This window comes from Glycine soja, chromosome 6, assembly GCF_004193775.1.
Source record: "Glycine soja cultivar W05 chromosome 6, ASM419377v2, whole genome shotgun sequence".
Taxonomy (NCBI): Eukaryota; Viridiplantae; Streptophyta; class Magnoliopsida; order Fabales; family Fabaceae; genus Glycine; species Glycine soja.
Genome location: NC_041007.1, coordinates 5,537,290 through 5,563,366, shown reverse-complemented (window position 1 = coordinate 5,563,366; position 26,077 = coordinate 5,537,290). Strand labels below are relative to the sequence as shown.

The 26,077-nt window shown below is 32.0% G+C and overlaps 3 protein-coding genes across 4 annotated transcripts; 1 reads left to right on the top strand and 2 right to left on the bottom strand.

The window, feature by feature from the left end:
- Positions 1-6,264: 6,264 nt before the first annotated feature.
- Positions 6,265-7,255, bottom strand: LOC114415016. The gene is made up of 2 exons (XM_028379512.1): positions 7,014-7,255; positions 6,265-6,896 (listed from the first exon to the last, which is right to left on the bottom strand). The coding sequence occupies exons 1-2, from the start codon at positions 7,094-7,096 to the stop codon at positions 6,539-6,541; spliced, it is 441 nt and encodes a 146-aa protein (XP_028235313.1). The 5' UTR covers positions 7,097-7,255; the 3' UTR covers positions 6,265-6,538.
- Positions 7,256-11,489: 4,234 nt separating this feature from the next.
- LOC114415015 (probable protein phosphatase 2C 22) lies at positions 11,490-14,726 on the top strand. Of its 2 annotated transcripts, none has more exons than XM_028379511.1 (4): positions 11,490-12,035; positions 12,735-12,941; positions 13,350-13,561; positions 13,821-14,726. In XM_028379511.1, exons 1-4 carry the CDS (start codon positions 11,910-11,912, stop codon positions 14,383-14,385), a joined length of 1,110 nt encoding a protein of 369 aa, XP_028235312.1. In that variant the 5' UTR covers positions 11,490-11,909; the 3' UTR covers positions 14,386-14,726. The 2 variants fall into 2 exon arrangements, with proteins under 2 accessions (XP_028235312.1, XP_028235311.1); XM_028379510.1 differs by having other exon boundaries at positions 11,493-12,035; positions 12,732-12,941.
- Positions 14,727-16,670: 1,944 nt separating this feature from the next.
- LOC114415014 (pleiotropic drug resistance protein 1-like) lies at positions 16,671-24,422 on the bottom strand. The gene is made up of 24 exons (XM_028379509.1): positions 24,103-24,422; positions 23,831-23,951; positions 23,629-23,717; positions 23,448-23,532; positions 23,212-23,371; positions 23,022-23,098; positions 22,850-22,903; positions 22,660-22,750; positions 22,239-22,540; positions 21,858-22,139; positions 21,439-21,755; positions 21,185-21,345; positions 20,785-20,888; positions 20,506-20,662; positions 20,311-20,418; positions 20,058-20,221; positions 19,367-19,699; positions 18,857-19,147; positions 18,696-18,779; positions 18,475-18,608; positions 18,131-18,358; positions 17,862-18,033; positions 17,468-17,722; positions 16,671-17,094 (listed from the first exon to the last, which is right to left on the bottom strand). The coding sequence occupies exons 1-24, from the start codon at positions 24,420-24,422 to the stop codon at positions 16,837-16,839; spliced, it is 4,347 nt and encodes a 1,448-aa protein (XP_028235310.1). The 3' UTR covers positions 16,671-16,836.
- Between the last annotated feature and the right edge of the window lie 1,655 nt (positions 24,423-26,077).

The following is a 26,077-nucleotide window of genomic DNA, read 5'->3' as shown; positions in this document are numbered from 1 at the left end:
TGTAATTAATTAAAAGTTATATTTTGTTTAAATTATTTTAAGAATGTTAAAAAAATTCCAAATCAACATTACGTAATAATTCTCTTTTTACAAATCCTCACCAAAGTAATATCCTATATTTCTATTAGCTGAACTGGTTTTAATTTTTTTTAACGAAAATTTTCTATTTTAAATTATTTTCATTACTAATGAAACAATTAACCCTTAAATTATTTTTAATTTATTTTTATATTATATATATTTACAGATATTGTGCAATATTTAAAAGGCATAATCACCTATTTAAAATACTTGATAACTTAAAGTTTTTTTAAATCCATCTGCAATCTCTCTGGTTGCCACCCGTTATTATTTTTGGGAACAATTACGCGGGATATTTGATTCTTTTTTGGTAGAATAAAGTTATATACTACTCAACTAGCAAGTTGCCATCAAGTTGGAGTTGACGTTTGTGCGTGAATAAAGATTGCGTTAATAATAGACCTTTTGATCCAACCAATTAGATGTCTGCAGATGAAGAAACACCTAAGGAGCATTACAAAACTTGAATCAACGACGAAATGAAATCCGCATAAGTGACTTTCACTGAATATATTATAGTGTTTTTGATACGAGGATCTACATTAACATGCATTTTAGATTCACCTGGCAGAAAATCTCACATGGAAAAGGATTTCTGGGCACTAGGGATCGACAGGGATCTTTCGTGGGATATATACTTAGTTGGACTCCATCACAACTCACAAGCCTCCTAAATTAATATAAAGTGATAATATTATTTAAACAAAAATTCAAATGATTTTTACGTTAACTAACTTGTTATATAACAAGTATTTAATTTTCAGCAAATATAAAGCATAAAAAATAGACACACACTTCTCTAAAAAAAATATAGTCACACAAATGTACATAATTTTTTATCCATAACACGTGTGTATGAAAAACATATATTAAGAAAAAATAATCTCTTAAATAGATATTAGTATTTCAAATAATTAATCTTTGACTCTTAACTCAAGTATATCCTAGTTCCCCTAAAATATACGTCATTTTTAGTTGTAATAGGGCATGTTGCGATTTTGCTACATATGGTACGGCACAAGAACATGTATGTTGAAGAGAAAGTGCATGAGCTGATGAACAGGATAGAAGATATATAGAGGTTGATATTGAAGACTCTGAAGTGTAGGCTGAAAATTATAGAAAAGAACGAGTCAACGAGGGCAAGCATCTCTAACCCCAACAAGCTCCTCCTTGATTGGGGCATGCTAGATGTAGTTATCTTGACATGGACTGACAAGAGAACACCTACTTCCCTTTCCGTAATCATTTATAATTGAACAGTTATATATATATATATATATATATATATAAAATTCTTAGAATGAAATACTTTATAGTGTACCCTCACTATATACATATATATGTCTCATAATTAAAATGACCTCATTTAATTGTATTGTATGAGATAAACCGATACGAGGATGATGTAACAAGGTGAATGATTATATGCATTAAAAAAGATTATCTTAATTTTTGTAATCTTTAATTTTGCTCTCATAATTAATTGCTGATGATATATTACCTAAAATGACCTTATTATATGTTGCTCCTTTTGATTTTGACAAAAGTAGACAATGATGGGAAGTTGATAACAAATTAAGAGGTATGTATAGAAGCTGCATGCTTTAATTTGGAAAAAGATCGAATATATGTAATGAAAGGGAATTCTGAACAGTAATATGTGGGCTGAGACTGAACAAAGGGAAGTTGGAGGCACAGTTTGGTCTGCCACAATGACGATAACAAGCCATCAAACACTCAATAATATTATAAGTTCCCCACATCACAGCTCTATATAGCTCCAACTTGAGAGCTAGCGAATCTCTCCCTTTCGTCTTCATGTGTGCACGAGACAGCCAGAGCGGGGGCTTGTTTTTATTTGTTTTGATTTGGCCTTCACTCGGTATCTGTGATCAGATCTTCAACGATTAAACATGTATCAAATTAAACATTACATCACTTTGGGTGCACATCGTCTTCTGATGCATCTATTTCAAAATTATAAACTGTTTTAGGTTGACTCCCGTAAAACATGGTTCACAACTTTATATCTAAATATATAACGAGTTATATATATATATATATATATATATATATATATATATATATAAATTATTAAAAATAAATTAAAATTGGAACATTGGTTGGCATTATCTGTCATAGAATTTTATTCGATCATGAACACACACAGGAGTTCTCATAACATATTGACATGAAATGGACATGATTCCTCTTCGGGCAGAGTTATCTCTAACTCTCTACAGTTTTTCAATCTTTTTATTTCTCCATCATTTGTTTTCTTCTTTTCATTTTTTCTATATATGTGCCTGGGCTTTTAATTTTTCTAGGTGTAGAGATGGATCCGGAAGAGGATCTTTGATATGAAATGTGGATATTATTAATTAGTATGAACACAAATTGAAATGAACGAAAAAGTTATATTTGATTGGACATTAATCATGTCATTTCGTACAAATCTCATGAAAAAAAAATTGAACTAACGAAAAGTACTTATTAGATACTGATGGTCTTTAGTTTTTCGTCCATACAAAATTCTCAAATATATAAGCAAAAAGTGATAATTAATTGTTTCTTTGTTTAGGTTATAATTAATCGTTTCTTGATAAACAAGCACAAAACTTTTATCAACAGAAAATCAAACACGCGCTACATTATTAAGGGTTTAAGGTGGAGTTAGAAGTTTGTTCGTATGGGCCTATGTCCAGTCTGCGTTGGCGCGTTACACCCCTGGAGAACATGACTAGAAAAGGATACAAACAAAACCTAAGATATCTAGATCTTGCCTATTTACGTCCAAACTCTAACACAATGATACCTTTCATTCTATCTAATCCATCACTTTTGGAATGGAACCCTCGTCTCGTTGCCATATGAGACAACAGAATCTACTTTCGCAGATTCTATTATCTTCCGAATCGAGCACATTATTTTCTATAAACACAAGCTACTCAATCGCTTCTTTGACTTTATACAGTTGTACTTGTATTATGAAATTATGAGCTTAACATGATAAATGAGAAAAAAAAAATGTTATATTAATTCGAATCTCTCATTAATAGCAACTAACAAATTAATTGATAAAAAGTTATACTTTTTTAGAACAAAAAACAGTTGTACCTGTGCATTTTTTCATGAAATAACTTGTGCAATACTAGTCGTTAATGTAGTTCAAGAAATAACTTCTATTAGTTAGAAAGGAGGGAGGCAGAAAGAGAAAAATAAAATAAAATGTGTGATATGATAAAGAAAATAGATAAAAAAAAAAGTTCCAAAAATATATTGCAAGAAATTTGAGTGCAATAATTTATAACAGTATTAGAATCACTGGCGGAGTTTGACTAAAATTTTGGAAGGGCCAAAATAATTAAACTTATAAAATTTTTATGATATAATTTCTTATGGTAATTTAAATATTATTAGTTTATTAATAATACTCTTTAGGTTTTTTTAACGAGTTTATTCCTTTGTCTACTACTGAATAATTTCTTTTAGAGAATTTATGTTTAAATTAATCTTATGGAAACTCTACGAGTCAAATTAAGTTATTTGATAAACAGAGTTTGTACAAAAATACATAAAATCAATGATTTTTTCAACAAATTTAAGAAAATAAACATATTTCTGCCAAAATCATAACCAAATTTGAAGAAAAAATTCATAAGAAAATCACAAAATTCATATAAAAGAACTTAATTAGAAAACCTACATTGACCTTCTATGGCTTCGGGAGGCTGAAGAATCCTTCGTTTACATTGACCTTTGTGCTTACTCTCATGAATGTTGATGAATGGTGATGCTTATAGGTTCATTAAGTAACACAGGAAGCTTATGCAGTTTTATTTTGGATATAAAACTTAAGCAATTTAGTTGAAATTATAAGGGGTGATATTTTCTTGGTGGAAATATAGCTGGAAGATTTGGCCTCACAATGTTTATTTAATGTTTTGTGAAGTTTTTTGGCCCTAAAATGTTTTGACTTAGGAAAGCTAGTCAAGTAATATATTCGAGCAAAGAAAGGAAAAACACAGAGACAATTGTGTTTCGTATTTTAGTTAGAACATGTGCTTCTTACAACATTAAGTGGCTGTTATAGCATGGGCATTTGGCTTTTTCCTTATAGAATGTGTGAAAGTCTATTCTTCTAATTTTAGTATGTATGTAGTATGACTCATATAGTATATAAAACTAAAAGTTTGAGTGGCCATGGCCTCCCTCAGCTCCTTATCAGATTCGCCACTGTTTAGAATTTAATTTAAATATATTGATTGTCATTCAATTATAAACAATTATAATTTATTAATTGTTTGAATAATTATTTTAAAATTTTATCTTAAGGATGATTTTGAATTGATTGTTGTTTAAATTTTTTTATGACAATTAAACTCGTAACATTATCCATAACTTTTTAATTCAGTCATACTCGGGTAAGTACCAAGTAACGTGTAATTGTGCTTTGGTTTTTTGCCATGTAGAAGAGTCTTCAGTGTTTACCAAGACAGTTAGTATGATTAGCTATTTTACCTATTTAGCTTGATGAGAAATGAAAGATATTAGATATATTATTTTACAGAATCGACGTTTAATTATTTAATATATATATATATCATACTACTAACTTAATATTTGCACTCTCGCTTTTATCATCTCACACGTTTTAAGAAAAAATATTTTTAACTTATGGAAATCACAATTATTTTTATATTTAAACCTTTTTTAAATATTTGATAATCCTTAATATATTTAAATAAATTTTAATAAGAAAAGCTTAAAAAAGTATACACAAGATTGCTTAATATCGTTGGATTCGATCAATTTAGCTTATTCTAATCGAAAGAATAAGAACCTGACAAACCACAGCTGACAAACTAGTTACACAACATTTTCTTTTTGTCCATTGTTATACAACCAAGTGTCCATTTGACAACTAGTTACACGATATCTTTTAAAGTTTAATAAAGTTGATTTAACTGGTATTCATTGTGAATCATTAACTATAATTAAAATAGACGTTTAATTTAATCTGATAATTTATTTTCATTAAATGTTCGAGAATTAATTTTCTAACGTTTAAACATTAAGCAAAGTAACTAACACACAATATTAATATTGCTGTTTTACATGTAGTTAATTAGAGTGGTATTATAGTTGATTTCTTTAAGAAAGATTTTAAATTTAATTTTTTTTAGATGAAACAAACATGATTGAAATGAGAGATTTTATTAATTGACTAGTTAAATTTTTCAATAAAAATTAATTATCAATAAAATCAGTTAATATTTTATACTAATATTATGATATAAAAGAAAAAAAAATATTGATCTTTTATTTTATTTTTTTAGGAAATAAATCGTGATCTTTACTCGTGAACCATTACCCTATTGTATATTGAACTGGAAGGGCTTTGTTGGGTCAAGGCAGAAAAATTAAGGACTACGAAGTTTCAGGTGTTTACGGCCTTTATTTGTTTGAAGTTTATCAAACAACAACAAATGAGGCCAGGCCCATTTATCCTTGTTATAGGTATGCTAGTGTCGGACCTATATTTAAGCCTGACATAATTTTAGTGTACTTTTAGCTTTCACAATTAAAAAAAGTATTCATCTCGAGCAAAAATAATTCCTAACGTCAGTGTGCGTTTATATGAGATTATTTTCAAAATTATTTATCTGTCATGTGAAATAAGTTTAATATTTAAATATGTTATGTGAAAAATAATTTTAAGAAAATTTATTTCACTTAAGTTTACTAAAATAACCCTTTTTATAATTAAATTACAGAAAAAGAAGTATCAAGTTAATTATAATACTAGTTAGTTTTGAATGTAAATTAATGAATTATCGGAGACAAAATAGCTCTGGTTGGTATGTGATTCAAGAATTATCTTTGCATGGGAGAAATTATTAAGTGATTCTGTGGACTTCATAGTCCCATCAATATTTATATAACACGTAATTTAATGTTTTAAATTCTTTTTTCTTAAATTAAAAATTTAAATATAAATCGCATAAAAATTGGCGGGGACGATGAACAGATAGCAACAATTTAACGAGGAATGTGCGTTAGCGATAATGGCCTGATGAACCAGCCCAATAGAAAGCGAATAGGGCCGCAGGCCTATAAAACTAATGGGCTTCAGAAAGCAAACAAAAACGAAACAACAAGAAAAGATGGGAAGCAGTGTAGTACAATGTTTGTGCTTGTGCATGGTTTAAGATAGGTAACGAATTAGAATTTGTACTACATGTACTACAATCACTAAAACTGCATAAATCCAATCCAGTACTAGTACTATTCATTACATACAATTATTCGTTAGATATTTTTGAAGTTTTCATCCAAGAAATAAAAACTTGACACATGGATATGATTATGAAATTAAAAGTTTGTGTGAAAGGCCAAGCAATTAAATTAACAATAATCATGTACAAGTAAATTTAATTTGATTTAGTATTTTTCACATGGAGAAGCAACTGCCCTTGTTGCTTTGGACTATGATCGGGGCGGAGAGCGGCGGCGCAGTCTTGGAGGAGGAACGAACAGCCTCGTATCTCCGCCGTGCCGACGGCCGGGGAAGATTCTCCGGCACGATCGTTTCGAGCGAATTGCCTTGCCAAGGTGGGCACATTCTTTTCTCGCTCCATTTGGCGCCACCGTAAGAATTGCTATTTGATACTACTTGGTTACTAAATGGCATGGTCTTGATTTCAATTGCTTCGTGGGCCATTGCCACTGAATTGCACATTTCTAGTCCAATAATGGATGCCACTCCCATCACAACGCATTGCCTCTTCCAACATGCTTCGTTCTTCACCCTTTATTACAACGCACACGGTAATGTTAGTGACATGAGTCACATAAATGACATGTAAATTGTGACCCAACAAGTTAAAAGAAAATATATGTATGTAGAAACAAAGATGAAAACTTACGATGAAAGTTGAGGATGTTTTGGGGGAATGGAAGGTTGGTTTGAAGTAAAAGGGGGAAGGCTTAGGAAGCAACTGGTCCTCATGGTGAGAGTTGAGTTGAGAAAATTTACAAATCCTTCCACGATGACCCTCTTACCTTAATTATAAAAGTCTTGACTTAGAACTAAAGGAAGCAATATATAGAGAGATATGAGGAAGCAGAAAAGCTTGAAATGTAAAATAGTAATTAGGAGATCGAAAAAAGTGGGAGTTATTGTTTGGACAAGTGGAAGAGGCGTATTCCAAATGGCAAAGCCACCATTATTTACTTTTAATTAATTGGTTGAGTTTAGCATCTTGTTTTTGGTGCTACCTATTGCTTGCCGTGTTTGCAGCAATCTCGCGTTGCCCAGTAGAGGACACGCTTGTCACAGTCTCTCCATGCATCTTGGATGAAAATTTGGACTTCCTCGATCAAACTTATGTAAGTTTCAAACAAGAGGATTCATTGAAAAAATTATGTCAAACAATTTCGTAATAGGGAAACTAACCGATTAAACAAGTTTCCCCTTCACTCTTCTTCTGGATTTAGATATTTCAATTCCGTAACTTTCATTTTATTTTTTATTTTTTAAAATCGATTTAATTTCATCAATTAATTTTTTTAATTTTAATTTGATCATCTAATTTTTTAAATTAATTTATTTTTCGGTGATATGTGTATTTTCGATGATTTAAAATTACTTATCACAAAGTATAATTTCTTATTTAAACTGAAAAAACAAATTAAATTAATTTAAAGAATTAAATAATCAAATTAAACCTAAATTAAGGCACTGAAATACTAATTTAATCTGATTAATATCTTCACTTACCGAAACTCTGAAATTGACAGACATCCGAAAGAACAGTTTTTGAAAAATGAGTTGTTTATGAATTTTTGTGGGTCAAAATTGTCCCCCCAATATTATGAAGAAAAAAAAAAATACAAAGACCGGCTCCATTCGGATATTAGCGTTACGAGTTCAATTTCGTTTTTTCTTTTTTTCCTATATGCTTTCCTCGCCCCTTGCCATCGCACTGACCAAGTTCATTGACAACACCGTTTTGATCAAACCATTAGGGACAACAATAGAAGTTTATATTTTAACACCAAATAAAGTCTGCGAAACATGTAACCAAGCTTATATCATGCATATTTACTATTTTATAAAAAATAATATTTTAATGATGAAAGTATTTTCTATATTTGATAAGGAGCATGTTTTAATGGGGGGAAAAAAGAGCTACAATTGGATAGCGAGACCAAAGTTTAAGCCTAACATCAAATACTTTTCAAAAGTACTTCCACGATTACATTCATTTATAGAAAGATATGGGTAATTGCTTACAAAACAAGTCAAAATTTTAGGTTAACATGTGAACAAGATGGCTACTTTTATAATCAAGCTAGTACGTTTGGAACAAAAGACGAGGAATAAACAACTTATATTTTTGGAATTTCGTCGACAATAATCATGCTTGCAACGTACTTCTTATCCAACGGAGCTAATAGCTTTGTCGGCATAAAGAGGAGTAGGTTTTGACTGTTTTATCATCTATAACTACCTATTTGTTTATGAATAAACTCTAATCACATTTTATTAATGGCTGTTCTAAATAATGATTGAGTAATTAAAAATAAAAAATACTAAAAAAAACATAACATTTAATATGATATCTCTATTCCCTATTGTAAAAAATAAAAATATGATATCGCTACCGTGCTTTCTAACAAAACTTGACAACCTAATTAGAATATCATTAGAGTCTTAGAGACATACTTATTAAAAACCACATTGACTGGGAAGTTATTTGGTGAACAGAAATTTCGATGAATAAATATTTCATCTCTAGCAATTAATAAATCAAGAAAATAGTGTATCTCTAGCAAGCCCAAAGAAGAGAGATGTGACTGGAGTCGCAATATGAACAGTGGCATGTATCCATTTTCGATGAGTATCTATGTTTATGTTTATGTTTATATCTTCAATAATTTAGAATTAAAATTTAACAATCTCAAAAGAATTCAGAAAAAACAATTTTCTCAGGTAATTTAATATAATTACAAAAATTTAGGAAATATATTATTTACTATCGTAATTATTAGATAACTTTCATCCGTTGACATAATTATAAATAATAATTAAAGTCCTTTAAAAAGAATTTAAGGTTTAATTCTCAATTATATACATGAAAAATAATTTATTAAAAGATTATTATTTTTTACAATATTTAGAGAGATATCAGAAAAATATATTAAATAATTTTTACTTTTACATACATTTTATTGGTATTAATCGAGTGTTAGTAAATTATTTTTCCTTATCATAAAGGAAATTTACAATATCCATAATTAATATGGGGACTAGTCTTTATTTATGATATTGATATGATTAAAGACATAACATAATTGGAAAACATTTGATGTTCATTTGGTGAAGATAAGTTTGATTCTCTTTGTAACGAAGGGAGAGAAATAATATTAAAGAGAAATTTTATATTTTATATAGGATTTATATGATTCCATCTTTTACACTTTATTTTAAATTTAACATTTCTCTTATATTTTTATCATCTAAGTTAAATATATCAAAACTTTTTATACAATTGGTAAATAATGTATTAATTAGATATATCTATTTATATAGGTATGAGTCACATTTACTTTTATTTTTAATTTTTAATAAATTTGAATAAATAATAAAAACACATGTTAAAAAATCATATTATTAGGATTTCCTAAGCGATTATTTGATTCAATGTCTTAGTTTCAACCATAATAAGTAATTTTTACTATAAATAATCATGTTTGAGTCGGATATAATTATTGTAGATTCTAAATTTTCTACCAAATATTTAACAAATATATATGACTCAAATTTGAAATTATCATTAAGTTGTAAAAATATTGTGTTAGTTTATTGGTGGTTTAAAATAAATGATTAATTAAAGTAAAATAAAAAATATACAAAGAATTTGAATTTAAATTTGATAGAGATTCAATAAGTCAATCTAAATTTTATTTGTATGACATTGAAGTTCTTATGACTAGGTCTAAGATTAAAGAGATGATTTTTTTTTTGCAAAGTCTAATTATGAATACGTTAATTAAGTTTTTTAGTCTTCTAATTTATTATTTTGTTTTAATTTGATTTGATAATTTTTTTAGGTTTAATTTGATACTATAATTTTTAAAATTAATTTAATTTGGTCCTCTATTTTTCAAAACTGATCCATTTTTTTTGTTATAATATGTATTTTGTGACAATTTAAAATAATGATAATTCTGAATCATTACAAAATGTGATTTCTTATAATTATAATTTAGTTTGAAGGATCAAATTGAATTAATTTAAGAAATCAGAAGATCAAATTAAACTTAATAAAATTAAAAAAATTAAATTAAAAAATAAATAAATTAGAGAATTAAAAAATAAATTTAACCTTATGAGTATAAAAAAAAAGTTTAACCCAAAGTAGGCGAGAGGCTTCACCAAAGCAAGTCACTTTTTTCTCAATATGGTAATGATTTGAGCTCAACTTGAAGACATTATTAAAAGTCTAAATCCATGGTATCAAGAAGTATTTATGGTTGTAGTTTAATTAATTTTGGAATTGAATAGTAAATGAAGACCTGTTTTGTTATTTTTCATGTAATTTCACACTCAATTTAGATGGAATCAGTTTAGATGTTTTTTTGATATTCTCTAAGTCATTTTTCTTTTATTCTTTTTAACTTTTCCAAATCATTATGATATTAATGAGACTCACTGAACCATTGTGTTAAGTTAGTCGAAATTGATTTCTAGTGAGAATTTATTACTCAGTGGAGTGTTTATTTTGAATCCTATTTTTTATTTCTCTACTTTTGTTTATAATTTTGACTATAATCTCAAAATGATGCAAGTCAATAATCATGGTAGATTTAAAAAATAAAAATTAAAACAGTATAATATATCCTACTCCCACTCCCACTTCTCCATAAAACCAAGGTAAATCTAATGTTAGATGTTTATACGATGTTGACTGAAGAAGGGAATCATGATTGGGGAACAAATGTAATCATCATTTTAGTTGATACTGCTATATTATTGAAACTTGAAAATGTAATCATCATTTTAGTTGACACTGCTATATTATTGAAACTTGAAAATGCAATTCATCAATCACCCCGCATTCAGATCCCCTGAATTACATATTTTTTTTTAGATGAGAGGTTAGAGGTATATTTAAGTATTTAATGTAGTTGGCTTGAATTATATTTTCAAGCATGTAAAGGAAATATTATTTTAGAAATATAAGATTGATTGATTAAGAGAGAAAAGAAAAAAATAGTTTTATCTTTATCAACAAAAAATAATAATATTAATCATTAAAATTTATCGATAAAAAAATTTATTTCTTACTAAATTATTTTCTATTAATGTGTTATGAAAAAGACGTGGGCGGTGCGCCTCTCTGAAAAAACAAAGTCCCTTGCCGTTAAAAAAGCTCAAAACTTTACATAGCCATACGACGTCGTCATGAACCTGCCACCGCATTTCGAAAGTTAAAACCCCACACTAACAACCGACCACCGCCTTCAGATACGACGGTGAATCTCTCTCTCTCTCTCTCTCTCTCTCTCTCTCTCTCTCTATTCACAAGATTTTTTGTGCAAATCCCTTATCACCAATCCCTGCATTTGCGATACCATGTTCCCTTTGAATCGCATAGACCGACCCACCAAACCTAACTCCAAAAAGACCTAATTTTTGCACTCGTTATAGCTACCCAATAGCTTTTTGCAATCTGGGTCGAACCCATTTCGTTTTGTGCTCTCTGGGTCGAACCCATTTCGTTTTGTGCTCTCTGGGATCTTATGGTGGAGAAAGCATGGAGGAGATTGAAGGGGTGAATTGTTGTAGTGAAAGTGAAAGTAGGAGCTCCAGTGTGACTCGACCTCCCAATCCCAACCCACCTTCGTATCGCCAATGCAAACTTGTTCGCCACGCTTCTCTCGTGAGTTATTCTTTCTCAAAATTGCTTTTTTCCTCTAAATATGTATATTTTTAATGCTAGTGGGGTCAGTGTGTGCTTATTTTTCCTTTTAGACAGGAATAGGGCAATTTCTTCTTTTGTTGTTTGAACAGTAATGGGAATTTCTGAGTTCCTTAAAATGGTTCTAATATCTATATTTGTCAATTTTTAACACCGTTCCTCTTCCTTTCCATTGCCATTTGGATGCAGTGAGAGATTTTGGAAAGTTGTTGCAATGGAAAGTGATCGAGTCATATGTGCAAGTAGTTTTAGCTTTTGGGTTATATTTCTTTTCTTTCTTTATAAATGAAGCATAGTATTGGGGTTTAGGATAGAAGGAAATTTTGTTGGGAGAAGTAATAATGTGAAACACCGATGGTGGGGTTGGTGTAGTCAGATCGTGCAGACAGTAAATTAAATTAAATTATGTAAATAATATTGCACTTTGTTCCTTCTTGTCATTTAGATGCGTACCTCGAGTGTGCTAACATCGTGGGGCTCTTCTGAATTTGTCCATCTCTTTCGTTTATTTTATTTAGTTTTCTTGTTGATATCGTTTACAGTCTTGTCATTAGTAAGCAATTACTGCTGTCGTTATCGTTCTTTATGGAGTTTCTGGTTCCTTTCTGCACTTTTTATGTTTTTTTCATTTTTTTCTGACTTTTATGGCAAAATCAGAAGATGAACACGAAGTTGTCTGATGTATCTGCTGAGCCGGAGCATGTAACTGAAGATTGTCAGTCTGATTTCTTTCCAATGCTTCGTTCTGGAGCTTGTACTGATATTGGATTCCGGTCAAATATGGAAGATGCATATGTTTGTGTTGACAATTTTATGGAGGATTATGGACTCAAGAACCATATAGACGGACCCAGTGCTTTCTATGGGGTATATATCTATTTTTGGTGCTTAACTTATTAGTACTGATTCTTGTGTTAATGAATTTTAGTTTTTCTGTGTGGTTTTTTATTGTTTGTCATTTTCATGCACTGTTATTTTCTTTTCTTTGTCTTCCTTCACTCTTATGTTCCACATATTTGATGACTTTTGTTTTGGAATTTCTTTGCAAATCACATAGTTCACAATTCACATACTAATCTTCTTTGGTAGTAATGCATTGTTTTACCTATGGTATGAACTATTGATGAATGCATATAAAGACATTTTAGACACAATATTGCTGATCCAGGAGTTTTTACAGCTGACAAGAATAGAGAATATTGTGTTTGTTTCTGGCATTTGTTTGAAAACTGTTGTGAAAGTGAGGTAATGTATTATGGTTGATGGCTTGGTCAGGTATTTGATGGACATGGGGGAAAGCATGCTGCTGACTTTGCTTGTCTTCATCTGCCAAAGTTCATTGTTGATGACAAAGATTTCCCTAGAGATATTGAAAGGATAGTTGCTTCAGCATTTCTGCAAGCAGACAATGCCTTTGCAGAAGCTTGCTCTCTGGATGCCGCACTTGCATCTGGGACCACTGCATTAGCTACTCTTGTTATAGGAAGGTTAGGATTTTGATGTTTAATAATATATATATATATTCTTCCAAATAGCGTCAAAATTATGCTATTTATTTTTCTTTTAAGTTTCCACTGTTTTGAAGGAAGTATGAAAGCCATAAATTATTGGAATGAGGTTCAGGAGCTTTTTGTCCTGCTACAATAGTTGGCATTTTTATGCTCCTCCTTTTCCAAAATAAAACCAACACGACATTAACTGCATACCCTTGATAAGTCGTGTGATGATCATAGTTTCTGATTGCAGGTTGCTGGTGGTGGCAAATGCAGGAGATTGCCGAGCTGTGCTGTGCCGTCGTGGAAAAGCAATTGAAATGTCAAGAGATCATAAACCAGGTTGCAACAAAGAAAAGAAGCGTATCGAGGCATCTGGGGGGTATGTCTACGATGGATATCTCAATGGACAACTTAATGTTGCTCGTGCACTTGGTGACTGGCACATGGAAGGAATGAAGAGCAAAGACGGTGGACCACTGACTGCAGAACCAGAACTTATGACTACAAAACTGACTGCCGAGGACGAATTTCTCATCATTGGTTGTGATGGGATTTGGGATGTATTTCGGAGCCAAAATGCAGTGGATTTTGCTCGGCGCAGGCTTCAGGAGCATAACGATCCAGCCATGTGTAGTAAGGATCTGGTTGACGAGGCTTTAAAGAGAAAAAGTGGAGACAATTTGGCTGCAGTCGTGGTTTGCTTCCAGCAGCAACCTCCTCCTAACTTGGTGGCACCACGCTCTAGAGTACAACGGAGCTTCTCTGCTGAAGGTTTGAAGGAGTTGCAAAGCTTCCTGGACAGCTTGGGTAACTGAGTTGGTACAACTCCTTCTGCTTTAATTTTCTTTTTGAGGTGAGAATTAAGATTCATTTGTAATTGTACGTGCAGGCTGAGAGGAAACTTTGACTGTAACATATGCGGCATCTAGTCGACATTTAATTTAGTCATTGGATATTTAGAATTACTGTCATTGCTTTATTCTTACTACATTTTTTGCATGGTAAAAACCAATCAATACATAGCTTCAGGGCTTGTGTGGTTCTCACTTCTGACTATGAGCCATGAGGGGCACTTCCTTTGCGGTTTCGTGTGATGAATGATAGTTGCTCTTTTCTTTACTTGGTTAATTGAAGATTTTATCATTTGAGGGTCTCAGATACTGCTGCCAATAATGTGATGCATTTGAAAATTTATGCCTTTGCCCTTTGCCCAATATGTGATGTATTGGAACAATTTTATTGTTAAAGAGAATGCATTTTTTTTTTTGGTGAATAAAGAGAATGCATTTTAGTTTAGTAATTAATTCTTTCTACTTTTGTTTCTTCTTTAAAGTTAAAGTGTTTGTGCAAGTCTAAAGTACGTGAGTTCAAATCTTTTCCTGCTAATAATTCCGTGCCGAATTTTTTATAAAGAGCATGCCCTATTTGAAAAAGATAGACCTATACTGCTTTTTAAGTTGTTAAGACTACACTTTATGCTTAGAGGAGCTGTTTTTTTATTTTATTTTATTTATATATTTTATATGTAAATAAGGTTGGTGAATTTCCTTGCGAGACTTGTGTCTGAGTCTTTTATTACTAAATCCCTTCCAATAATATTAAGTGTGTAAAGGGGAGAATCCTAGTCGTTTGCCCACATCTTGACTAGTGCCTAGTGATACTGTCTTTAATTCTTCTAGATAATTTCCAGAGATTGTTTGGGTACACTCACTTTTTTTTTACCTGTACCAAAAGAACATACTTTTTTTTTTTTAACTATAAAATAAAACTCACTTCAAATATATTTTTTATTTTTTAGTTAACGAGAATGTAAGGAAAATAAAGTAGTTTTTTTTTAAATCAAATATATTTCTTGCTAAAATTTCAAGGTCCCAACATAGTTTTATATTTGTTGTGCGTTGTACCTTTTTTTTAGGAGATTGTGCGTTGTACTTTAGAATAATTTTTTTATATTTTTCAATGCGTTGATTTTTTTAATTATATTTAGTGAAATAGTTTGATAAAATTAATTTACAGTTGTGTAATTATCTAATTTGAAGTTTAATTTAGGATAATTTTTAAGGAAATTAAAAGGCAAGAACATTAACACTACATTTGAATGAAAAGAAAATATATGGGAGAAAATTACTTTCTTAACACTACATTAGAGTCGGTTTGGTGCTAAGACAATTTCATTATTTCTTTTAGACTATACAATAAGTATCTTTTATGATATAATTTAACACTCAAACTCAAAATTATTGATTAAAGTAACAAAATCTTATATTAACAGATTTAGGTACTCGATAATTATTAAATCCCATTATTAACATCGTAGATAAAAAAATACCAATAAAAAGCTCTCCCCCTTTTGAGTGAAAGTGGGGAGAAGACATCCTACTTTTTCTTTATATTTTTAAAGTTAAATAATTTTTAAACATAAAAAAAGTTAAGAGATAATTTTTTGTTAAGAAGAAGCAAGAGTAAACGATTTAAATTTTTTGAATTTTTTTTCAATTAGTATAAAAACTTCTTTATACAAATAATTTATTTCTTTTCACTTAGTATTTTATTTCACTCATTTAAATTACCACATATAAAATTTTCTATTTTCTTATCTCTATTTATTCAAATGATACATTTTTTTTTTATCTCTTCTACTTCTTTCTTTCATTAATTTTTATTTAACATTTTCAAAGTATTCTTTTTCATCAATTATTAGCCTATATTTATTTGGTAACAAAAAAATCTACAATTAATTTGAGTCAATTAGCACATGACATCACTCTTGTAGTCATAATAAACACTGAGTGTAACGTAACATCGTTAATTTAGTACTTTTTTTCCAAATAAATGGCACGTGACCGTACAGTTATTATTGATAAGATTGGTTAAAATGGAATCAATTTGATCAAGATGAGTAGGCGCAAAAATTATTTTCGTTGCTTTTGTTGGCTTTCCATTTATCTTAGTTGAGTAGATAAATTTCTCTATCAATTAAAACTGGCGGGTTTATATATAAAATAAAAAAATATTTTTTAAAATACTAATGTGAAAGAACTTGCATATTAATTTATGGATTAGTCTTTTCACAAGCAGCAAGAGAAGTAGCGATAAGATGGATGGCAAAGAGAAATAGTTGGAGCGAAAGATGCTGCAGAAATACAAATACTAGCAATTCTCACAACAAAGGAGAAGTGTATCTATGGTTTCTATATATTCCTTTGTTCAACAAAAATCTGGAATGTGATCATTCATTTACAAGTTGTTGTATAAAAGTAAAGTGGTCATCTCTTTTGGAAATTGAATGCCTTGATTGAGAAGGCAAAGGTAAATCCAAAAAGCAGTGTAAACCCAACAAGCACAGCTGCAGCTACGCCTACAAAGTCATCTCTATACCCAAAATAACTCCTAACAAACTCTTCCACAGTCTCTCCAGTATCTATAGGTTCTTTTATGTCACCAAATTGTGAAGTCACCAATCCATATAAGGTCCAAGACACTGGACAAATCCAAAAGTACCATCTCCACCACACTGGCATTCTCTGTTACATATAAGGATCACAATAACATTTGTGAGTTACTAGTTTACTATCTAAATGTACATAGTCTAGTATTAACTAAAATGAGGTCTAATTATTCATTCAGTCTCTGTATGTAGCTGCACAATCTTTACATTTTAGTATTTGCACAATTACATTTGAAAACAATTCTCATTTTAGAGACAAACACCTTTTAACTTGTTTTACAATACATTTTTTAATCCATTTTAGTCCTTACAATTTTGAGGGATAGAGACTAAAACAAATTAAAAAAAAAATGTACCAGTAATTTTCTAGGCATAAGGAATAAAACCTAATGATTGTGTATGTATATTAACTAAATGAATAATGAAGCTAAAGGAACACATAAACTTACAGTTCTTGGAATGACGAATCCTGAGAAGAGGTTCCATATCATGTAGAACCCAAAGGAAACTATAGCAGCTACGTTGTGATCCGGTGTGAGACCCACAGCCATCATGCCATAAAAGGTGAAGTATAAAAAGGTGAAGAACATGAAGAAGAGATACCAAAAGAACTTGCTGAACGTCCAATCAAACCCAATCATAGCATACACTATGACTCCATACACGAGGGTTTGTATGAATATGTATGGGATCTCAATAGCAACCTGAATATTTCAAATGTGGAGTGAGTTGACAATATTCATTTTCATTCAATATCATAATTAGTGTTCTATAACTTGAAGAAAACTTTGTTAATTAATTGTTAATATTCTTTAGTCATTACATGAGCAATTTCAAGCATACCTGTCCAAATGCATATGGTAAAGCTGAGTACATTCCAGCAGCTCTTTCTCTATAGAAGACAGTTCTCTCAATGGCTACAACTGGTTGCACAGATGTAGCATTTTGTATCCCAATGAAGAGGACTGCAGCATACATGGATCCCATTGCATTAAATAGATCTTGTTTTCTTTGCCTGCATCAGAAGAATATATAAATAAAGGTAATAAAATAAGAAAAAGGAATTTAGAGACTATGCAAAGAAATTAAGGACAGTGGTTTCATGTTGGTACCTTTTGGAGCCAATATCCCAAAATATTGTCCCAAACAATAAGGCTATGATTGTTGTGAATAAAAGTCTCACTGCACTATATGGGGGATTTCTCCAGTATGATAGGTGCTGTTTCCAAAGGCAAGCCATGCATTGAGTGAAGAAAGTCTGTGAGTACTTTGTGGGGAAGTATAAGTCTTTGGAACCTGTTGGAGGTGTGGTAAGTTCCCTGATCAAGGCCTTGTTTCTCCTGAATGTAATTGTGCAATATTGGTTAACCATAAAAAAGCATAATAACAGTAACAATTATGCTTAAAGAGTAATGATTTCATGTGGATTTTGATTTGAATTTCAAGTTGTTCCTACCTATATAGGTCAGAATTCTTGTATATTTCAGCGAAGTTAACTCCAAGAGCTGCTTCTTGTGCTTCTGAAGTAACCTCCAACATCCAAGTGGCAGGATTATAACCATTCTTAATTTTTGGCACCCCATTAATTCCCTACACCAAGCACAACTTACTTGATGAATAAACTGTTTGATAATAGTATTTATCACTAATTAATTAGTAATTAGAGATGGTGCAGACCTCAAAGTGATTGATCAGATGAGAACAATGCTGGCCTAAAGGTCCCACATATATTTCCTCACCTCCACGCTTCAACAGAAGTAGCTGTAATATTACAATATATATGTTCAGCCTCGAGACACTGAATTTGTGTAAGCAAGTTAAGGAAAATGGCCACTGACCTCATCAAAAGCATCAAATATATCAATGCTAGGCTGGTGGATTGTGCAGACCACAGTTCGGCCGGTATCAACTGTATTCCTCACTGTTCTCATTACTATAGCAGCAGCTCTGGCATCAAGGCCAGAGGTAGGTTCATCCATGAATATAATAGATGGATTGGCAACAAGTTCAACTGCAATTGTTAACCTCTTGCGCTGCTCCGTGGATAGGCCATTCACTCCAGGCAATCCCACCAAGGCTTCTCTTAATGAAGTCAGCTCTACCAGCTCCATAACTTCCTCAATGAACATCTACAATCCATCAATAGGATTCATAAGAAACTAAAATGACATTGAACACTTGGAAGAAGGTACAATACTACAATGTCATTGGTTGTGTGTGCACTAAGCAATTCTAACACAAGTGCACAACCAATAAAAAACTCAATTTCCACTTTTCAATTAGTGATTGGATTCTCCAACTTTTGTTCTGTTAAGATACTATGTATGATCTAATTTACAAAAGCTTACCTGTCTGGTGGAAGAATCAACCTCAGGGGGTAAGCGAAGCCATGCAGAATAAACCAAAGACTCATAGACTGTAACATGGGGAGAGTGGATATCAGTCTGCTCACAGTATCCTGCTATGCGAGCAAACGTTTCTTGCCTTTTAGGGTACCCGGAAATAGTGATTTGCCCTTGAATATAACCTGCTGTTTTTCTTCCAGATAATACATCCATTAGAGTTGTTTTACCAGCCCCGCTTACACCCATTAGAGCTGTAAGAACTCCTGGTCTAAAAGCTCCATTAACACCCTTCAACAGTTCAAGTCGATCTTCAAGAATGCCTTGGCTCTTCATTTCCTGCACACATATATATAGATAAATCTTAATTAGACATATAAGGTTGACCTAGTGGCTGGGGAAGGAAGAAAGGAGAAGGAGGGGGGGAGGGGTCGCGGGTTCTAATTCTCCCAACTGACACTTCTAACAAAACTAACAAACTAACATTTGCTGATAAAAAAAAAAGATAAATCTTAATCTATTGTCAGGAAACTATTGGAAATATATCAGGAGGGAGACTACATATGACTCTCACTTTTTATGCTTGATTTACATACAATCTTCATAAGCCACTATCTTATGCTATGTGCACGTAGGATGACTTATTTTAATTCTCTATTACAAAAAAGACTACTCCATTTGAAGTCAATTATTGTACCTGTGGCATCTCCACCGAATATCTGATTTCATCAAAAGTGATAGAAAGGGGTGTGAAAGGAAGAACCATCCCTCGTTTCTTGTTGTGTTCACTTGCACCAATGCCACCCACTCTTGCTGACAGTGTTCTAGAGGACACATTTCTACGACTTTCATTCCCTTTATCTGCATTGAAATTAAACTACATGAACAGGTGCAGTTAAAATAGAAAGAAAACGTGACAATGTGAGACTGTGAGTGAACTTTTAACTCACCAGAAGAGCCTTTGATTCTAGACGATAATTCGATGATGTGTTCGTTTCTGCCAGCATTTCTCTCAGCCAAGGCTTCTTCTGAGATTAATGCTTGTGGTTTACCAAATGCTGCAGAAAAATGTTTCAGTTGTTAGAGGCTTAGAGCAATGTTTCAGTTTCACAAATTGAAAGGTACGTGTACTGTAAGATACTCACGGTCAAGATAATGCAAGGCCAAGGGGAAAAGGAAGTTGAATAGTAACATGTATCCAATGGAAGCTCCAACTCCAATCCAATACCAGTATGCTTTGGGGAAAATCCCACGTGACTTCAAGACCTTTACTCCTAATGGTTCTGTTGAATTAGGAGTAACCTGCGCAATGCAAAAATATTCACATGTTGTTATAAAAAAAAAACTGATCAAGACTGTTCACTAGTTACACATTTTTATTCTCGTACATGTTTCATTCATGAAAATGTGATTTTATTTCTTACATGTGACCAACTCTTTCCGAGGAATTCATTCACAGCTAGAGCATTTTGTCCATACATCATCGGCGAGAACCAGTAACCCCACAACCACCATTTCTTCACATCAACTGGTTCAAAAAGAAGGTAGCTGTGTGAGATTTTGATATCAAAATACCTTGGAACATGCAACGTGCATGTTTCCAAAGAGTTTGATTTTTCATGGATTATCAATGTAAAGTCTTTTACACAGATAGTGCAACACTCTTAAAGTATTACCGTGTTAGCTAATTAGAAATCATCATCGTTGTGACTTTTAGAGTAAGTATTACAAAAGTCCATATTATCTAGTAGTTTATGATCGGATAATAGTGTTCTAATTAAATTTGTTTAAAATAAACTGCATTAATATTTATTAATACTTTACCTCTAGATAGGATAAATCCACCCATGACCATAACTGCAAGTAAAGCAAATGACCCAACTGTGTTTGCAACAATGATGTTCCTTCCAACTGCTCCCATAAATCGAAAAAGTCCAGATGCCATTTGGTTGATACAAACAAGTAGAAAGTATTGCTTGATGAACCTGCCATAAGGAGCTATTAGTTAGCACACTACAAAGAAAACTCTGAAGCCTATGCATGAAAAAAAGAAAGAAAAAAAAAAAGAAGAATCTCACCTTTCAATACTAGGATCAAAGCCTATAACATAGTAAGTCATCACAACCCAAATACCAACTTCCACTAAGGTGATAGGAATCTTAAGGATCCATGTGGGCAGAGAGTATGCCCAACAAGGAAAAAAGAGAAGGTCCCTTTGCTTATAGAAAACGGGGAGTTTCATGATGGACATGGATAGCTCGGAGTATCCATTGAACATAATCACAATTAGTACGAAGAACAATGCACCCATGTAGATCCCACCATCAGTTTCTGTATCCCGGTGCATCTCAGTTCTCAGGAACAATGTCATTGTTATGAACCCCGTTAAAATCAGCTGAAAATGAAAGAAATGAAACATGAATTAATCTAGTTGAAACAACTAATGCTAATGATTGAGGAAGAAAAAATATGGAAGCTAGAATAGAACAGTGCTTACTTGCCACATCTTGAAAATATAGACAAAAGAATTCCTTTTCATAAGTAAGAATTCTCTGGACACACAGGCTTTCAAAAGTTCCTTCTTGCAAACACCAAACTTGTTTTTTGTCAACACGGCAGGGTGGCCTTTGGACATGTCAAATGGAGTGGCAAGTTCATCACCGAGTTTTCGACCTGCGTGAAATGACTGAAATGCTTCAGCAAACTCTTTAACAGTAACAAAGGAGTATGGCTCATCTTTATTTGCCCAATACTGTTCTTGGTCTTTTCTTGATGTTACCTGCCATATACATGACCAAATACAACAACTGAGTGGTGTTTTCTTTTATTTAAGGATGAAAAGAGGAAAAAAAGTACAATGAAGCTTAGAGTTAGTTACTTCTTGTAAAAAATCTGCTACTCCTTTCCTCTCTGGACATTTGAACCCCATGTACTCAAAGAACTCAAGCACATTTTCCCTTGGACCCTGATACACAATTTGCCCATCTGAGAGGAGAATTATATCATCAAATAACTCATAAGTTTCTGGTGCTGGCTGGAGAAGAGAGATCACAGCTGTTCCATTCAGAATGTGGATAGATTGTCTTAGAGAATTAACCATTTGGAATGTGGTAGAACTGTCTAAACCGGTTGATATTTCATCCATGAAAAGTGCTCTTGCTGGTCCGACTAGCATCTCACCTATAGATCATTGGACACAAATAATAAATCAAATTGGTAATTGGTAGTCACATAGAGTTTCACAAAATATAAAAATAAAATCATTTTATGTTAAACAAATAACAAGTTTTTTTGTTTACCAGTCGTGACTCTCTTCTTTTGTCCTCCAGAAATACCTCGAATCATGTCATCCCCTACCATGGTATCAGCACAAACTTCCAGTCCCAAAATCTGCCAAATGTTAGAAACAGGAACAACTAAGTTTTTTACTTCTTTTTTTCTTAAAAATTAAAATGTTATATAACAAATTTTCAGAATTTACTGTGCTACCTTCATTATATAATCTGTAACTACATTGGTTTCTTGGCCTTCTAGTGCTGCCGCCTGAAAATTCAGTATGCTTAGATTAGCCACTTACATTTTTCTAACATATTCATTGTGGACTTAATTTGAAAAAATGCAAAAGAAGTTAAATTAACATTTAATTTTGATCTTATGTCACCTTCATATAAATATCAAGATCAGGATCTGGCTTAATGTTTGCAGCCTTCTCTCTTCTTGACAATTCTGCCAGCATCTCTGCAAGTTATACAAATTGAAAACATTTCAATCAAAGTTAGGTGACATAATCCCTTTGAAGTCCAGACATCAAGGTTGACTGTGTTGTTTTTGAAGGGCTAACGTGAACTGACCATATCGGGTTCCGATCCCTTGACACCTTGCAGAAAAGGCCAATGTTTCTCTGACTGTCATTTCTCCTATGTGTAGATCAGTTTGACTTATGTAAGCTGATGTTCTCTGAGGCACAAATTCCTCCATCCCATGTCCATTATACGAAACTCGCCCCGAAAACTGCAATTCATCAGCAATAGAATTGAATGAATTATAAGCCTTAAATGATTCTGATTCATCAGTTGCTGAAACTTACTTTTAGATCTTTACTAAGCCTTCCAGCCAGTGCCAACAATAATGTGGTCTTTCCAGAGCTTGGAGGGCCTAAAAGCAATGTCATTCTGCATAAGCCAAAATAAAAATGTTTAGAAAAAGATAGTTTAGTTCCCCAACTATCTTACATACCAATTCCACAAAGGTCAACTCCACCCTCTTACCTTTTTGGCTTGATGATTCCACTGACATCATCAAGAACTGTGAATGGCTTCTTTCGACTGGGAATAAGGTGAAGAGAATTGAGGAACCCCTTCAGAAAGAGAGAGTAAATGCACACATATATATGAACTTGTCAGTGTTCTCTGCTTCAAAAACAACTCTTGTGACAACATCCAATTTTATTGACCATTCACAGTTAATTACCTCAAACAAATTGATGCAGAAGTTAAAGATTGTAGGTAGTGCCCTGCTTCCCACATGAGCTTCTGCCTCAACATTCAAGTGTTCAAAACGGATTTCAATCGTCGGAATTTCAAGTCCAACACTGCACTTTCAACACACACATTATAAATTTCTTTATACATGATACAGAAAGCACATAAGCCCTAAAAGATCCATTATTTTCCTCAACAAGTTTAAGATCTCAACTAAAACACACATTCACGCACACGCAGGCACACATGTTAGTAGCTTACCGATCAATGCGGTCCCTTAATTTGAACAAGAACTTCTCATTATCTTGTTCCGCAATCTTGACGAGCCTCTCCACCAAGTTCTTCCTCTGAAGTGGACAAAGTTTGTTTATATCAATCTCTGTAGGTTGGCCTTCTGTCTCAGTGAGAATTCCCCTAGTCATGCGTAGATACGTGGGGAGTTTCTCAATTGCAGCCCATTTAAGCTCTTGTTCATCATCATCCCTTCTTGAAGACCCTGAAAACACGTCAATGCTGCCGCTTCTCCACACGCCGGAGCTCCCTATGCGTGCACTCGCCACTCTCAGTTCACCACTTTCCATCTCAACTTTCTCTTTCAGTTTATGCAATCAAGTTAATTCTGATATGTGATCAATGTACTATAAACTTGTCATATGCAATAAAAATGCAACTATTGAATGAATGGCTTATTCCTGGTTTAAGAATCAGAGGATGATAAATTGATAAGTCACATAAATGTTGATGTGTTAATGTTATGTCCTCTCTTTCTGTGGTAGCAACAGGTTGAAGAGGATTGATGGAATCTTAGGAATGGAGGCACCTACTTATATAGTGGTGGAAGGGCTCTCTCAGTCAATTCTACATGCAATCTTCTGCGTTGGCTCAATAATGTACATTTCTTATTGAAAGATGACAGGTCCTCAAAATCATACCCATTTGAAACCTCTCACGTTAGTTAACGTGATTAATATGTTATGACAGTGGGGAAGATATAAAAATGAAATCCATCAGTTTTATACAAATAATGACAAGTCGTGTACTCTCCTTATATTAGTTAATTTTATCTCATCACATAACATATTATATTAGTTATTGAATAATTATATCTAAAAAAGGCCACGCTTTTAGATTAAAATCTTAAGACTTAAAATTCATCTTTCAAGTTCTCGTGAATAAAATTAAGTCATCTGAGAAATTATTGTTGTTTGGAATTATATGATCCGACTAATTTCTACAAGGCATGCTAACTTTTTTTATAAATTAAAAAAAATATGAATATGTATAAATTAAATGGGACTACAGGATTTCGGATCCATGTAGAAATTTTTACAGTTTGAACAGAAGTGATCAAATTAAAAGGATCAGAAAATCATTTCTGAAAAAATAGAAGTTGTCTCGTGTAAATACTATAATGGTGGGTCTGCTATAAAGAATGAATCCTCTCTGATTGATTAATGTTCTGACTTGAACAATAAAATAAAATGTTCAACCGGAATCTATAATCATTTTGCTAGTAATAGACGGGGATATCTACTTTGAATACAGAACCCAAGAAATTTGATGGTATTCAATAAAATTTGGATTTTCTCAATCAAAAAATAAAACAATAGAAGAAAAAGAAACATTATATAGAGTTTTTTTTTTTTAAATGATTGATAAATGTTTTTGAAAGTATGGTTTTCTAGATTCGGGAAGATTGGCTTTGAAGTTTGATCCTGCCTATAACAAGTGCAAATTTCCATCTGTACTTAAATGGAACTCCCAAGTTATATGCAGAACTATTTGCCGACCTCACATATTTTATTCTATAAGTTAAGAGGATGGCTGCTAAAGCAAAATACATATTATGCGGAAGCAAATGAAGAATGACTTCCTCCTCCCACTATTGTAGCAAATTTATATGTTTGGGTTTAATTTCATTTTAGCCATTTTTTATTTAAAATTAATTTCTTAATTTTTAATTATTATAGCTAAGTATTTTTTTAAATATTTTTTACACTTAAAATATTTGAATTTCTGTTTTCTATTTAAAATATCACAAAATTTCACCATTTACAAGTTTTTTTTCACTTAATATCCATCAATCCGTACATCAAATTTTATGTAAATTAAAGAAATATATTTTTCTTCTTTTTGAAGCGTTACCATATTTTAAATAAAAATCATTCTTTTTTTTTCAAATTTTAAAATTGAACTACTTAAATAATTTCATATTCCAAATATCACATACTCCCAT

What these genes read in the sequence shown, in the direction of transcription:
- LOC114415016 (XM_028379512.1), bottom strand. Translation starts at nt 7,096, where the DNA reads ATGAGGACCAGTTGCTTCCTAAGCCTTCCCCCTTTTACTTCAAACCAA. An exon ending in AAACATCCTCAACTTTCATC is followed by an intron (nt 6,897 to 7,013) that starts GTAAGTTTTCAT and finishes GTTGTAATAAAG; the next exon opens with GGTGAAGAACGAAGCATGTT.
- LOC114415015 (XM_028379510.1), top strand. Translation starts at nt 11,910, where the DNA reads ATGGAGGAGATTGAAGGGGTGAATTGTTGTAGTGAAAGTGAAAGTAGG. An exon ending in GACCCAGTGCTTTCTATGGG is followed by an intron (nt 12,942 to 13,349) that starts GTATATATCTAT and finishes TGGCTTGGTCAG; the next exon opens with GTATTTGATGGACATGGGGG. An exon ending in GCTACTCTTGTTATAGGAAG is followed by an intron (nt 13,562 to 13,820) that starts GTTAGGATTTTG and finishes TTCTGATTGCAG; the next exon opens with GTTGCTGGTGGTGGCAAATG.
- LOC114415014 (XM_028379509.1), bottom strand. Translation starts at nt 24,422, where the DNA reads ATGGAAAGTGGTGAACTGAGAGTGGCGAGTGCACGCATAGGGAGCTCC. An exon ending in ATCTTGATATTTATATGAAG is followed by an intron (nt 22,904 to 23,021) that starts GTGACATAAGAT and finishes CTGAATTTTCAG; the next exon opens with GCGGCAGCACTAGAAGGCCA. An exon ending in TTACAGATTATATAATGAAG is followed by an intron (nt 22,751 to 22,849) that starts GTAGCACAGTAA and finishes AACATTTGGCAG; the next exon opens with ATTTTGGGACTGGAAGTTTG.